This window comes from Erithacus rubecula, assembly GCF_903797595.1.
Source record: "Erithacus rubecula genome assembly, chromosome: 5".
In the NCBI taxonomy this organism is placed as follows: Eukaryota; Metazoa; Chordata; class Aves; order Passeriformes; family Muscicapidae; genus Erithacus; species Erithacus rubecula.
Genome location: NC_136687.1, coordinates 57031856 through 57047313, shown reverse-complemented (window position 1 = coordinate 57047313; position 15458 = coordinate 57031856). Strand labels below are relative to the sequence as shown.

The window sequence follows — 15458 nt, the reverse complement described above, 5'->3', positions numbered from 1 at the left end:
CTAAAATCATCTGAAGCAGTAACAGAACACTTCATGGGCAGAAGAGACTAATTACTGCATAATAAATATCCTCAAAGCCATTTTATTATGAATTAAATTAAACATGACAAACACTTTTCAGATGTTCCTAGGAAGGATTCTCTGTTAAGAAGCAGAATTAACAAATCCCATTTAAAATCAAACCTATTAGAAGAACTAAAGAGCATATTGTCATGCTGCCACCAAACACTAAAAATCAAGTTCCAATGGTGCTTTTGCCTTGCTATATTTTCATCAAAACACAGAAGTTGTTCTTTTCACATATTTCCCTACAAGAAGTGCATCTAAGCACACATAACAGAGACAGAGCTCACATTGAGGCAATCTAAGTGCACTTGTTCTGCCATGCATTTGCTAGAAGCTTGCACCACAAAAGGCATTAAAAGGCATTTTAGGCATTAAACACTGTAAAAATCTTGAAAATAAAAATGCCACATCTCTGAACACAATTGAAACTTCTACAGTTACTCTATGCAGATGTATAGGTATGCAGGTGTATATAAATATTTGTTGAATGAGCAAGGATATTAATGTTTAGTCAACAGTACAAGAGTTTGGGTAGCTGATACCAATGTGATCTATTCTGCAGTTTGTGTTGCTCTATTCCTAGTGTCACAATGCTCTCAGAGCTCCAAAGCAGTGTCAAATGAAGGCATCAGATATCAAATTCCTGTTCTATGAAGGGTTTAGTCATCAATGTGACTGATCAACACCAAGTGTGTTCCTGACACTTTAAACTGCTGCAGCAGAACATCTTGTGGGGCACTGCTTTGTATGTCTGTGCAAGAACACACACCCACCATATCATTAACCCTGGCTGTGATCTCACAGAGGTAAAACTAAAAGCAAAAAGAAAGCAAGTTGCAAAGATGTGACCACTCTCCCAGAATGATTAATTTCAGATACAATTCTTGACCTCAGCTCAGTTATTACCTCTGGACACAGCAATCTGTGGAAGTGCAATGGAAGGAGACATCAATATGTTTCTTAAACCATTCAGCAGTCTGAAAACAGGACCCTACTTTTGGAAACAAATAGCTATCTTAACAAGTTCAAGTGTTTCAAATAAACTGTATTTCTTAACAGTCACTTTTTTGAGCAAGGCAAAAAGGCTGGCATAAAAATTTATCTGTTTCACTTGAATGTAAAGATCCACTTATTTTACACTACATACAATTCTAATTTTGTTGTGTGCATTAAAATTTCAAGAAAGCTTTTAAAAGTTGTTTTTTTTTAACTGTCATTATTCAGAAGCAGATTAAAGCATACACAGTAATGAGAAAATGAGCATCTTAGATCATTAGATGGCCACAGCAGTTTATTGTCCTACCTGCTTCCCATCCAGTGTACAAAGTCTCTTGACTACACCCGAGTCTAACTTAATGGCTTCGGTGATGTCGTTCAAGACCTGCTCAAAGGAGTGAGCGGTCTTCTTGTTCAGCAGAATCCTCACAGCTTTCCGTGGCTTCACCCCACTCCTGATAACAGTCACCAGCTTGGGCTTAATGAAATCCTTGCTCTCCTTCACCTCGCTCCTGGAGGAGCTCAGGGAGGTCAGGGAGCGGCTGGAGCCAGTCCTGATGTTGACGCACCAGTTGGGGTTGACGTTCTTGGTGTAATCGACCTTGCGGAACGGCTCGTTGGATGCGCACACGTAGCTCTCCCCTGGAAAGAACAGGACACAGTCACTGCCTGGGGGGGTTGCAGCCACTCTGGCAATTTGAAAACCAAATGAAACAAAAGGGACAAGTGTTTCGGGAGTCACTCTCCCACAGTTCGACAAGGAACACCTTAAATTATCAGAGCGTTCCACCCTCTGTCATAGAGTGCTTTCACCAGGTTTCAAAAGATCCCTGATAGAAAAATAGGAGGTAAATGAGGAGGTTCAGGATATTTCACATATCTTTTGGATTTTGAGTCATTTTGCCCATGCTTAAACTACCTGAGCTCACAACACATGACCTTAAGAGCATTCTGCTACAACAGATACCCAGGTCCTCCCCTATGCATCCCTCAAACATGTACTTCAAGATACAGACACCCGTGTCCATGGGTCCACCTCAAGACCCTTACCCTGAAAGGCACATTAATCTACCAGGAGTTACTGCCTTTCTACCAAGGACACACATTTGAAATGCATTCACTTTAACATGTTTTAGATTAATGAACACCTGTTGAGGCCACAAATGAGTCTTTGAGAATACGGGAGTAGAACAGGACATTAAAAACTTCCCCATTTTTCTTTCCTGCTTCAAAGCTGGCTTGTGTTTTTTTGTTTGTTTGTTTGGGTTTTTGTTGTTTTTTTTTTAAAGAAAAGCTACTTGCTGCTTGCCACTACTCTTTTGACACCTGACAGCAATATTCAAGATGTGAACCATGACAAAGAACATCTTTAACTGTGAGTTGTTTGTGCAACCCACATCCTTGGGGTGTCACAAAATGGCATTCTTGAAAGGGCAGAGTATTGCAGAAGGATGAACTGCAAAGCATTCAAAACTGACAGAATACATCATTGCTCCACAAAGAAGAGCTACCTATATCTTAAAAAGCTTAACCTGCTCTTAAATTAAAGCTACACAATCAAAGTCACTGGTGGAAGAAAAAAAACCTCACTTCCAACATGCATAGCAAGATGAGTAGAGAGTAAACATACACCTAGGGACGGAACTGTAAGAGTTACACAATGTATGCCTACATTTAGATACACACTAGAAAACTTTTTAACAACTTCTAAACTGTTACTTTCTGAACTCAAGTTTGGAGGGCTGATTTATCTTAGAAGTTACAGAGTTTATTCTGAAGGCAAGATACTAAACTACTTTCAAAGCCCTGAGGAATTGCTGTGAAAGACTTTCTTGTTTCTTCTCCAGTACCAATTACACTGCTTTGTAATTTATTTTGTATTTAGACCTTCTTGAAAGTCTACTTGCTGTATTTGAAAGAACACAGACTATAATTAAGCCAAATTAACAACGATTTTGTTGGGAAATTCTGGCAGCCAGTTCTACCTCCACAAACACCACTGGGACTGTATTCCACTCAGGTACAAGGAAACTGTGGTGAGGTTCTGTGGATACCTCTGCCTTGCCTGTACTCTTCCTCTTCACTCATCCCCATCATTCCTACTCATATTCATAGATCAAGTGGTGCACAAAACAGACTGATACACACAATACTAGACTCCTCTTTTCAGCACACACACTCCTTGACAGAGCTGCACACTAGCACCAATTTACAGGTAGGAGAAAAAGAACCCCAAACTCCACACAGCTTTGTAAGGATTGTGGAGTATAGAAGCTTGTGCTGCCCCAGAACAACAGACTAAATAGTAAGAAATCTCCAAGCAATCTGATTTTATCAAACCTGAGCAAGATATTAGACAAGATGACTTCAGAAAGTCCCTCTCAAACCAAGATCCTATCATTTTAAAGATGCACACTGTTTTCTTTCAACAGCTGCTTCCATCATCTATCCTGTTATCCCAAAACAGCATGAGATATTCAAGTTTTGTAGCAGCAGCTCAGCTACAACAGAAAGCAAAGCTTTCCCTCAGTACATCCTCTAACACCAGATTCAAAGGACTCTGCTTGTTATGCTTGCTGAATAACTACCAGTAAGTCTGTCTTCAAACCCAGTGCTGCCAAATGAGAGGCACCTCAAGAAGCTGGCAGTTCTAATTCATACCAATAATAATTACTAATGATACCTGCTGATCATTTTGTTATTCTCCCCTCTCCAACCACCTTCCTGCATGCCACAGAACCACACCTGCTTGCTCCACTCAGTGGGGCAGAAGAGTAAAATAAAACTCGTGGATTGAGACAGAGACACTTTAATTGGGAAAGCAAAAGCCACAGGGACAAGCAAAGCCAAACAAGGGATTTGTTCACCACTTCCCAAGGATGGGAGGAGCTCAGCCACCTCCAGGAAAACCAGGCTCCATCATGGTACTGATGGCTTGGGAAGCCACAGGCTGTAACTCTGAACATTCCCCCTCTTCCTCTCTCCCTTCCTTTCCCCCAGATTTATAAGTTGAGCATGATGTCATATGGTTTGGAATATCACTTGGGCCAGTTGGGGTCAGCTGTGTCACCTGCCAGTTTCATTTTCTCCCAGCCCACTCACTGGTGGGATGGTGTGAGAAGCCAAAAATGCCCTGGCTCTGTGTGAGCCCTGCTCAGCAATAACAAAAACATCCCCCTCCTATCAGCACTGTTTCAAAAACAAATACAAATCATAGCCCAAAGAAAATCAACTCTATCCCAGCCCAAACCAGCATAGTTAGAATAGTCTGTCCAACTGTGTGCAAAAGAGTTTAAAACAAATTCTGTGAACTACCTCAAAATTCACCATCATTGAGCATGATCAGAATTATTCTTTCCAACTCAAAACCAATGCACTTCCTAGGCCATTTAAAAAAACCTAACAATGCATACAAGGTAATTCAAAGTTAAGTCTCGGGGCTGAAATTTGAACTAACAAAGTTTAAAAAAAAATAAAAATTAAAGCTAATCAGAAACAGTGTCAAACTTGAGGTGTATTAATTTCTCTACATAAAATAAAGGTAGAGGACAAAAGCAACCTATAGGACACCAGAAATTGTCCTTTTATAAAATTTTCAGTCAATAATTATCCAAAAGGTTCTATAGTTCCTTAAAAGACCAGTGTAAAACTTTCTGTCTACTACTGGTTCCCTTGCTTGATGCATGAATAAAATAATTTCTTGATTATCTCAAAGGGTTGCAACACAGGTTCCTTCTTGTTACTTCTTTTCCTTTAAGCAGAGGCCATAGTAACAAAACCCAGGAAGGGCTTTCAAGTTAAAACAATGTAATAGCTTAAAAGAGACAACTTCAAATTATTTGTTTCAGCTGCATTTAGCCAAGCCTGAAGTTGAAGCACAAACTATTTTAGCTTAAAAACAAAAAGATAAAGTCTGCCAAAATGAATTGAAGATTTCCTATAATTGGCAGATACAGGAAAGTCTAATTACTTGAGAGTACAATATATTACAGATTGTTTAGTAAGTGCTTTCAAGTCCATGCCTGCTTTCATATACCAGACACAAAAATAAAGTTAAGTAACACAAGTTTCACATGGAAAACAGATTTTACTACTACACCTGCAAGGCAGGCACATATGGCAAGAGTAGAGGGCACTAAGTGGGAAAACACATTCGCTGAGTGATTTGCTTATTTCATGATTTTAAGACAAAGGATGAAGTTTAGAGATTACTACTTAAATTTCTAATTATTTTACCACAGCCAAGACTTCACTTCTTTTTAAAACCTTGCAAAATATAAAAAACCCCCAAGAAACAACAGGTATGAGAAATAATTAAGAAGCTGCTCTCTGGATAAAGAATGGTTTTCTAGGAATGAGTTCAGCATTTATTTGTTTGGCAGGGGTATACAATTCACTACTTATCAGATGAAAATATGTAAGTAAAAAAAATGGCAGTGGTAACTTAAATCACACCTCTAAAGTTAACTCCAGGAAATTTTCCTACAGAATGACATATTTAAAAACATGCCTGAGAAAACATCATCCCTTCATAAGCAACATTAATAAAGGTGTGCTGTTGTTTAAATTATTTTAGCCATCCTCCAAAGTAGCAAATGCACTTATGTGTGTCTATTTGGAAGAACTACCATGTCATTTGTACATTAATTTACATTAATTTTTTTTGTAGGTAAGAACATGAAAATGTAATATTATATACCATATTTGCTCACAGCTTTCATGTATGACCTGATTTTAAAACTGCTTGGGATTAATTCATATATAAGTACACACTTCTGATCATCTCCACAATCTTCCAGAAAACTAATATTTGTAAAATATAACACACAATACTGGATTTTTGAGGGGGTCTCAAGGGTTGAACTAATCAAATTAATTTCAAATGCTGCTCAAGAAGCAACAGATATCTTTACAGTTAAAAATCACAAACATAAATAAATTTGACTGTTTCACTGACTGCCTTAAATGTGATTTTTCATCTGAATAACCTAAATACATTTTATCCCAAATACAGAGGAAATCTCTTTTGAGACTTGAGTGGTATTTTCATCAGGCTGTAGCTTTTTTTCTTCTTTTTGCATTCATAGATCTACCAGCCCTAGAAAGTTCACACAACTCCAAAAAGAGGAATAAACAATGCTTAAAATATTACACTGCTGACTTCAATATGGTAAATTTTATGGTTTAAAGGACCACTTTCCATTTATAATTTTGAAAGATTTTAAAGCAAATGCATACTAGCTTTAGTTTGCAGAGAGTTATAGCAGTTACATTATGAAAAGCAAATACCATGTCTGAATTGGCATTAGCATGAATCAGCTCTCAGGTTTCAGACCAGACCATGAATTTAGTCACCAACATTAATTACATTCAGATTTGCAGGTAAATAAGAACAATATAAGGTAATAAAGTAGGAAGATATATTAAGCAATGCTTTCTTTCATTTATATTCAGAAACAAATGCAGCAAATCCAGACACAGGTGACATCTGGGGCTCTCTAGCCCAGCCAAACTATTCTACAGCAGAAAGCTCAAGCAGGCTGCAGAGCAGTTTTGGCAGGAGTCTGAAACCTCCTTATAAGTTCACAGCATAATTTCAATAGACTGTATGTGCCATCCATCCCATGATTCATGACAGCACCCAGAGCAAGCTAAAAGTGCCAGCTCTTCCATGAAGAAATCCTGCTGCCACCAAAAACTCCTCAAACTGGGCATATGCTTGCTTAAAAGGAGAAACATCTGCTGATATTTGTGTCACAATGTAATCAGCAAATGGTGCAAGCCTACTTCTTATCTTCCAGGTCTTATGAACAGCAGAAAATCATCTGGAAGACATGGAACATTGCCTATAGGCAAGGAAACATTACCCACCTCTCAATAATTTAGTTGCACTGAATTAATAACCAGATGCACTATCCATGAACAAGCTGCTGTGTAAATGGTTTAAGAACAATTAAAAGGATTCCAGTTTCAGACAGCCAACAGTCTAAACATATCACTTGCCATTCCCTCAGAGGAGGAAAATGCAGGTGATGAACACAGAGAATGGAGAAAGAGGAGACACAACCACACTGGTCCATCTGACTGTCAAGGTGATGACCTAGACATAGGTGATGACCAGCTGCCTAAATTCTGGTTTGCTTTCATCCACAAAGTTTTTCATTTGTCATCTATTTCTCCAACACCAATCCTCAGGAAATGTGCCTATCTCACCTTTCAAGATAAAAATGGATGGATTAAGGAGAATAGGATGTACACTTAGTAGATGAGGGGAAGTCTGTGGATGTGTCTATCCAGTATATCTATCTATATTGTAATAAATCAGCCAAGACTCCATTTTCTCCATGCAGAAAAACCCATTCTTTATACACACAAATTATTTTATACAGTTTTTACAGACCTCATGTGCAACTCTAATTGATTAATAATTTTCTTGCCAATTACCCCATTGGTTATTAAAAAGTATTTTACTTGTCTATGCAATCTCTCTATTCTTGGTTAGTTTATATATTTTGTTCACTGATTCTCATGAGACAGATTTCTTGTTTATTGCAGGTGCAAACAGTTCTCTTACCAGAATAGCTTGTTGTGTTAATTGTTTTCATGCTTAAGATTGTTTTCACATGGGAACTTGCAAGCCACTTAGCTGCACATAGAAGTGACAAGCTAGCTATTAATTTAACAGAGAGCAAAGACTGATTTTATGAAGCCTTTCTTTTGTAATTTATCTACCTGACTGCAACATATCTATACATCAGTAAAGTGTTTGATGCCATCTGCCACAGTATCCTTCTAGAAAAACTGGCTGCTTTTAGCTTGGGTGGTGAACTCTCTTTCCAATGGGTAAAATCAGGCTGGATGGCTGAGTCCAGAGCACTGTGCTGAGTGGAGATAAATCCAGACATTGGAATAGGTTCCTCAGGGAGGTGGGGCAGTCACTGGATGATGTGGTTCAGGGGTTACACTGGCAGTGCTGGGTGGATGGTTGAACTGGATAATCTTAAATGATCTTCCAACCCTGATTATTTTATACTTCTGCATGAACTCTTCTAAATACACCCATGCAATATTAATGAAAAGAAGTAGGATGCATCCTGCCCTTTGGCATCACAAGTGTGATATGTGCAGTTTTGAGGGAACACAGCTGCCTAACCGTTTGGGGTTCTTCACAGCACAAATTTTGTGAGCCAAACCTCATTGCTAGGCATTTAGCAAATAGCCTAGAAATATTCAGACTTTTTGTCCTTAAAAAATAGAGACCACTAAAGAAATAAAAGTCTTCACTTGCATTGTGTTAGAAACCAACTGTAGATATGCCACACAGTGAGCAACAACAGGAATTAATAGAGTGTACAACACTCAAAAATCCTCAGTAGGGATATTTGAAACAAAAGTATCTGAATAAAGTTTTCTAGCTTTTTTTTTTTTTTCAAGGTTAATAAGCACTGTCTCCTGAAAGTCACATAAAGGATCACTTTTTCAATGTCACTCTGCATAACAGAGAATGATACAGCTGACATGTAAAAACACCCCTAGGGAAGCAAAACAGTTTATATATTTTTGAGGCATGTGTTCTGTGAATCCCACAGGATAGGGCAGGTATCTGGATAGATTTCACCTATTCACCTTATGTTCCTTGGCTCCTTTGGGTGCAACTCTTTAGCTTCAAAGGTACCCAAAGCTGCTTATCTAGTACAGTTTTTAGGGCTAGTGACCTTCTTTCCAACTTTAGGAAACACAGCAGAGCACCATTTCCTGTTCTGCAACACAAAGCCAAGCAGATTTCCGAAACAGCATATTTACAGCATATATGACTGATCTAAAAATAAAACAACCCCTTTTATAAAGGATTGGGTTATTTCAATTTCTCTTTCCTTCCTTCCTTTGAGCAACTTCCCTCCTCATCAGTTTCTTACAATTCACTTTCATATCACTCTTAATAACCCTGTGTAAGTCACGATCTTTCCTCATTTACAGCACTCAGAGTTCCCCATGCACTTTTTAAAACTGGGATGACAACCATGATTTTAGCAGATGACTAACTGCTACTAGTTCTCTTTTGATTTTATTTAGACACAAAGAGGTGCAGATTACAGCTTCCTACAGGCTTTCACAGAACCACAGAACAGCTGAGGTTGGAAGAGACTGCTGGAAGTTCAACCTCTGCTCAGGCAGGGTAAAAGTTCTCAAAAAACAATCAATGCCACCTGGTATCAAACACATCTGACACCATGTGCCTTCTTCACAGGAAATAAATAACCCTTTTCAGGTAAAGTAGAATTTCCTCATCCCTGAAACTAGGAGATGGATGGTGGTGGAATTGTTTTATTTTACTTGGATGAGAAGTTAGCTAAGAATTACATCTGCATTTCACATCCACACCCCATCACTCCAGAACTGTGTCACTACAGTGATTTGAACATGTATCTGGAAGAATATTCTTTCAATGGTGTTTCAATCCTTCCTTCATTCCCTTCTTTGTTCAACTTGCTACACTTACATCTTTTTTTTAAAGCATTGCACCTCTAGCACAGGAAGGTAATCATACTTCTAGAATGAGCAAAAACACAAACTGCCTACTTGGTGTTGCCATCTGCTTGCCCTGACAAGAGAAAAGATACTCTTGACCTAATACAACAGTGCACATTGACTAAAGTCACAGATACTTTATGCAGGATTAAAATATAATATGCAATAACAACAATGGCCTAAGGCAGAAAAAACTTTGATTGTTCAACACCTCATTTTGAAACACACTCTCTCTCACTCTGCATGAGTGAGGCAGAGCTCATTTCTGTAATCAGATACTGCCCTGTGCTGTGTCCTGGCCATGCATAAGGACTGTCCTGCACAGAACCTTCCCACTTCCCACCTAAAGATTTCCCTACAGATGCCTGTAGATTGTGTGCACAGCCATGCAGACAAAACTGACATTTTATAAAGGACTGTATTAATTAAGCATTGTTGTTGAAAGAACAAAGACTCAGCCATTTTTCTAGGGAACTAGGATTCCCACTAGATGCAAAAATCAACAGAACTTCTCTTTCCAGGAATAAAGTCCTCACTTGCTTTCATCTCCCCAAATCCAAAAACAACTCCCAACTTTGCAGCAGATCTTTACAATGGGGATTCTCCACATCCTTCATTAACAAGACAATGAAAGCAAAGAGAGCATGACCAACATCCACATAAACCACACAGCTCAGGCCTAAAGAGCTGCTTTAGGAAGCCTACATTTTCAAGGAAAACTGAAGGAAACAGACAAACACTTAAATTGCTAACTCTGACAGAAAATAAAAATTAATCTACTATTCAATATTTGATATTGAAGGGCAAGTATAAGATTATACATGGAATATCATATTCTAAAGTAAAAAGGTGTGTTATGTCTCAGAGTAAAACTGGAAAAAAGTCATAATAGTCCCAGCCCCACCTCCTCTCTGGATCTGCCTGCTCAAACATATCAGGAGCAGACAATGAAATTCTTCCCTCCTCCCATTCTAAGAAAACAGTGAAAACTGTCAAACTCATAAGCCATGAGGTTTCCTAATTTATAGGGGCTGAGAATATAAATTATATTTGCCTCAGGCTGGTCCAGCAGAGCATGCTTTTTTGATTGTCATATCCAGCTAAGAAAAACAATATGCTTCATAAAATGGAGCTTCTATTTTTGACTAATAAACATGATCTGGTCCAATTTTAACTGGCTCAACCCACAACAGCAATATTTCATATCCTCAGTATGTCTATGCACTAGCTCTTTTTCTCTTAAAATGACAAACAGTAAAACAGATTGCCAAACACAGCCAAACTAAAAAAAAAAAAAAACATTTATCAGTGACTCAACTCAACTTGTTATGATACAGAATTTGATGTTGGCAGCTTTTATATCCCAGACAGATAAACAGCAAATAAGCCTTAAAGAGCTCATCCTGTACTGGGACATGTCACTGTCCAAGAGCTACACACACAGGCTGGAGCTGAGGGAGGTTCAATGCAGATCTTGCTGGCTTGGCAAGGTTTGCTGAGCACTCACCTTCTGCTCACTGCAGAGATCTGCCACTACTGAACCTGAACTGCTGTGACTCCATGTCCCAGTTCAGGAAGGAGCCAAGAGAGCAGCCAGCTCAGTATTGCACCACGCAGCCCTGGCCTGTCTGCTGCTCAGCCTGTGGCTGGCTCACCCTACAGCACTTCAGTCCTATTTTCCTTTCTGAAAATATTAAAAAGCAGTACAGAAAAATACCATGCAAAACTACTTCTGGTGCTTCTGCAGTTCAAGCTTGAGGTCAGCACCAAAATTGGAGTATTTACTGAAATGCAGAAATTCAAGCTTGCTGTGCTGTAACAATGAGAAATAAAGAAAATTAACCCAATCAAATCTCTTCAAGCACCTCAAGAACAAAATAGCTGGCAAAAAACTCAAGTAATTTCAAGGAATGATAGATTCAGTACTTGTTTGCTGTTATTTCCTTCCTATATATACACTTTTCTTTGTGTGATGATTAACCCTAAACTAGTCATGATAGATGACTAAGTACTTGGGATTCTTTTTTCCCCCTTTTATTTCACTGAGAAAGCATGGAAGTGGCATTTTGGCTGTGACATTTATTTTGCTTTATTCTTCCAGTGAAGAGCCACGACAAAGGTTACACTTCCAATGAGTATTTGAAGAGACAAAGAGTAAGTTTTTCTTTCAGTTATTAATTTATAGTTGTAAGAGTATATAATGCTGTCCAGCAAGTAATTCTCTTTGTCTTAAGCCATAAAAGCTTAATAAAAAAAGCTGCTGCAGCATTTCAAGTGTCACCTCATGTCACTGCTAGCTTCTTCTCTTTTCCCTTCTGTCACCCCTTCTGCACATCATATTTTTTAAGGTATCTGTAAATTAACCACCAAATCATGAAAGTTTTTTTATTTACTTCATTTCTCTTATCACCACAGTGTCAGCATTTCACTCTACAACCACTTCATATTTCCTCAGTTGTCACTGTAAAACAGCCTTACAGATCACAGAAGTCCTCAGCACTGTGGTATTATCAGGAAATGCCTTTCCACACACATCTTTTTTGAGGGAGGCCCATTTGGCACAGCAAATTCTGTACCCCCCCCCCCTTTCTCTTCCATGTTGTAAAGAAGCTGGTCCCTATCACCAAGTGCTCTTGCTGATGGGTTAGATAAAGGTCTCCAGGTTCCCTTTCCCATTCAATTCTCCAGGTGTCATTCAGTACTGCTTTGAAAAGGAAAGCTTCCAGACAAAGCTCAGAGGACAGGAAAGCCTAGGAAGCAGGAGGCATTGGAAGGCCTACAAAAAATCCTAGTTCTTCATGTAGCAAACCAGCACAGAGTCACAGGGTGGAAGACTGCAGTGGCTGATCTATTAAACACCTGAGAACAACCATCAAGTGCAAATTCACCAGGAACCTCTCAGTGTGCACAACATAACCTGTGCATTTGGGAAGCAGGCAATGCTGAGCTTTAATTGTATTTTAAAACATCATGTGTAAAGATTGGGGAATTCTGCTCCTCATTGCAATAATTTTCACTCCCCACAAACAAAGGGCATATGTGTCATTCACAAAACAATACTTCTGGCCCCCATTTTGAGACACACAAGCACTGCTCTGTCCAAGGTCTATGTAACCTTAGCAGCTAAGTCCCATTATGAAAAGCTACTTAGGAACAACTCTGAAATACATCTGATTCTACAACATGCTTTTGAAAGACAGGCAAGGCAGGTAATTCCCTCTGTTAATATGGACTCTGACCACATTTGAAACTAGGACTTTACACCTGTTAATTTCAATAAGAGGTCAGATATAGACACTCTTTTTTCACAGCACCGGGGCTTCCTCTCTGAAGTCTGAAGCCACCGTGAGTCAACAGTGAGGCTCAGAGAACCAAATTACAGAGCTTCCCCCTCTTAAAAACGGAAGGTAACCAAGAACTTTACAGTTCTTGCAGATGAGAAGAGCACCTGCTGCTTAACCACCACTGGAGTCGAGCCCGGCGCATGCAGATGGCAGCACTGGGGGGGACGGGAGAAGACTGGGAAAAAGGGACCCTCACAGCAGGGGGCAACCCCGGCCATGCCCTCATGGGGCGACCCTGGCCACTGTTCTCTGGGGCTCAGTGGCCGCCAGTTTCCAGCAAGGCGACCTCTCCGCTTTGATGCCACAGGGATGCTCACCCCAGGGAGCGCCCGCAAGCCACCTCCAGCCAGGCTCTGCCGTGCCCCCTCACCTTCCACCAGCTCGTCCAGGCTGGTGAGCTTCTTGCTGCCGTCGATGGTGTAGATGGTGCGGACCCCCTGGGGCAGGTTCACGTTGTCCGACAGCGAGCGGGTGAGCTCCACCAGGAGCGCGTCGAAGGAGCGGAAGCGGTCGGGGGAGATGGCGTACACCAAGCCCTTGAAGTACCTGTCCCCATTGCGGTAGAAGCGGGCTTTGCGCGCCTTCTTCTCGGAGCTGAGCGCCTGCAGGGTGCGGGTGCGGTAGAGGCTGCAGTGCGCGCTGTGCGCCGGGCTGGGCACCAGCCCATTGCCCCGCGGCCCCGCGCCCGCCCCGGAGCCGCCGCGCCGCGGCCCGGAGCGCTGCTGCCGCTTGTCCCGCTCCTCGAAGTGCTCCAGCTCGATGCTCCGGCTGCTCGCCATGGGGAGCCGCCTGCCCGCCCTCCCGGCTCCGCCGCCGGCTGCTGCTACGCCTGCCCGCCGCGCTCGCAAGGGCTCGGGCCGCCTAGCAGAGCATCGCTCCGGCCGGGAGGGCTGCGGCTGAGCGCGGCGCCCGACCCGCCCCGGCCCCGCCGCTACCCGCTGCTGCGCACAAAAGCATCCCTCCCCAAAAGCATCCCTCCCTCGCTCAGGGCCGAGCGCGGCGCTCCCCGGCTACGGGCGACGCCGGGCGAGGCTGGCAGGAGCCCCGCGGCCGCGCCCCCGCGCCGTGCCCATGCGGGCTCGCACAATGCGCGGGGCCCTGCCGGCGAGCAGCTATCGCGGCTGGGCTCCCGCCGCGGGGGAGCGGCTCCGCAGCCCCCGGCTCCCGGCGGGAAGCAGCCGCAGCGGATCCGGCGGAGCGGCGCTGGCGCCGGGCCGTGGAGCGGGAGCGGAGCGGGCGGGGCTCCGCCGGGCCGGGCCGGGCAGCGGGGCGGTGCCAGCTCCGATCGCCTCCGGAGCGGGGGGAGCGGCGTGGGGAGCCTGGGAGCGGGTTCTTGTCGGAAAAGAGAATTTGCAGGCGCAGTTCTCCCGTAAGGGTACCGCTGCCCTTTTGGTGGTCGTCCAAGGGCTGCCCGCCAGCCTTCTCCCGGCTTTACGCGGCTCGGTCACTGCGCTAAAAGGCTAAAAATGCTCCTTCTCTACGGCCCTCAGCCTAAAACACGTCCCGCGGGGCAGAAAACCGCGCATCCCCGTCATTTGTTGGCGGAATTGCCTTAAAGGGCATGTAGCGATAGGACGTGCGGTAATGGGTTCCAGTGAGAGTAGGAGTAGGTTGGATATTGGGACGAAATTCTTCCCTGTGAGGATGGTGAGGCACTGACACAGGTTGCCCGGGGAAGCTGCGGCTGCCCCATCCCTGGAAGTGTTCCAAGCTGGTTGAACGGGGCTTTAAGCAAGCTGGTCTAGTGAAAGGCATCCCTCCCCATGGCAGAGGGATTGGAATTAGAATCATCTTTGAGGTCCCTTCCAACCCAAACCATTCTGTGATTCTATGATTTTCCTTTTGCATTTGTCACCACCTGTCCCTGAGGGCTCAAATAAACCCATTCACACAACTTAAACCTCCCAAATGTGCTGCATCCCACGTTCCAGGGTTTCCCTGAGTGCTCCTGAGGTTGCTCAAGTCAAATTCACTTTTCATAGAAATAGCCAACAAAGACGCTGAATTTGATGCAATTTCAACCTTTTTGCAACTTATTTTCAACCATTACAGGACATATTTTGGCACAATGAGAATGTAAAAAATGTAAGAGCTTTTACGACTACGAGCATGTTTTCATGGGATTTTTTTGGGTCTCTTTCATTGAGAAGTTGCAGTTGTGTTATGTCATTACAGGTGACCACAGTTTGTGCTCCTCTGTCTGATGTTCTTTGCCACACTTTTAATGGATTTATTATTTTTCCTTTGTTTTTTTGTTTGTTTTGTTTAGAAATACCAATAAAATCGAGAACGTTTTCACAATGATTACTGCGTTTCTTGCAAAGTAGATTAAATATCTAGCTACAATGTTCTAAAGATGATACATAGAAAACATCAATGAAACTGATTCTTTATTGAAGTGCCAATTTTTCTGATGCCTGAAAACCTCCACAAGCAAAAAGAAGTGATAAAACCATGGAGCTGGATTATCTCCTCTGGTGGTAAAATCAACAAAAGGAACTGAATGAGAGGGAATTTTGTTGC

General features: G+C 42.1%; 1 protein-coding gene across 5 annotated transcripts in view; it reads right to left on the bottom strand.

The window, feature by feature from the left end:
• The window catches only part of DCLK2 (doublecortin like kinase 2), a 75760-nt gene extending 61907 nt beyond the window's left edge, over window positions 1-13853 (bottom strand). For 4 of the 5 annotated variants that reach the window (XR_013774416.1, XR_013774417.1, XM_079307119.1 and 1 more), the window contains exons 1-2: window positions 13306-13853; window positions 1370-1704 (exon numbers count right to left, since the gene is read on the bottom strand). Coding sequence is in view for 3 of the 5 variants with exons in the window: in XM_079307119.1 (XP_079163245.1) it covers window positions 1370-1704; window positions 13306-13714 (744 nt within the window). In the remaining 2 variants the exon portion in view is untranslated. The remainder of the gene's footprint in view (window positions 1-1369; window positions 1705-13305) is intronic. The other variant, XM_079307121.1, reaches the window with a different exon arrangement.
• Between the last annotated feature and the right edge of the window lie 1605 nt (window positions 13854-15458).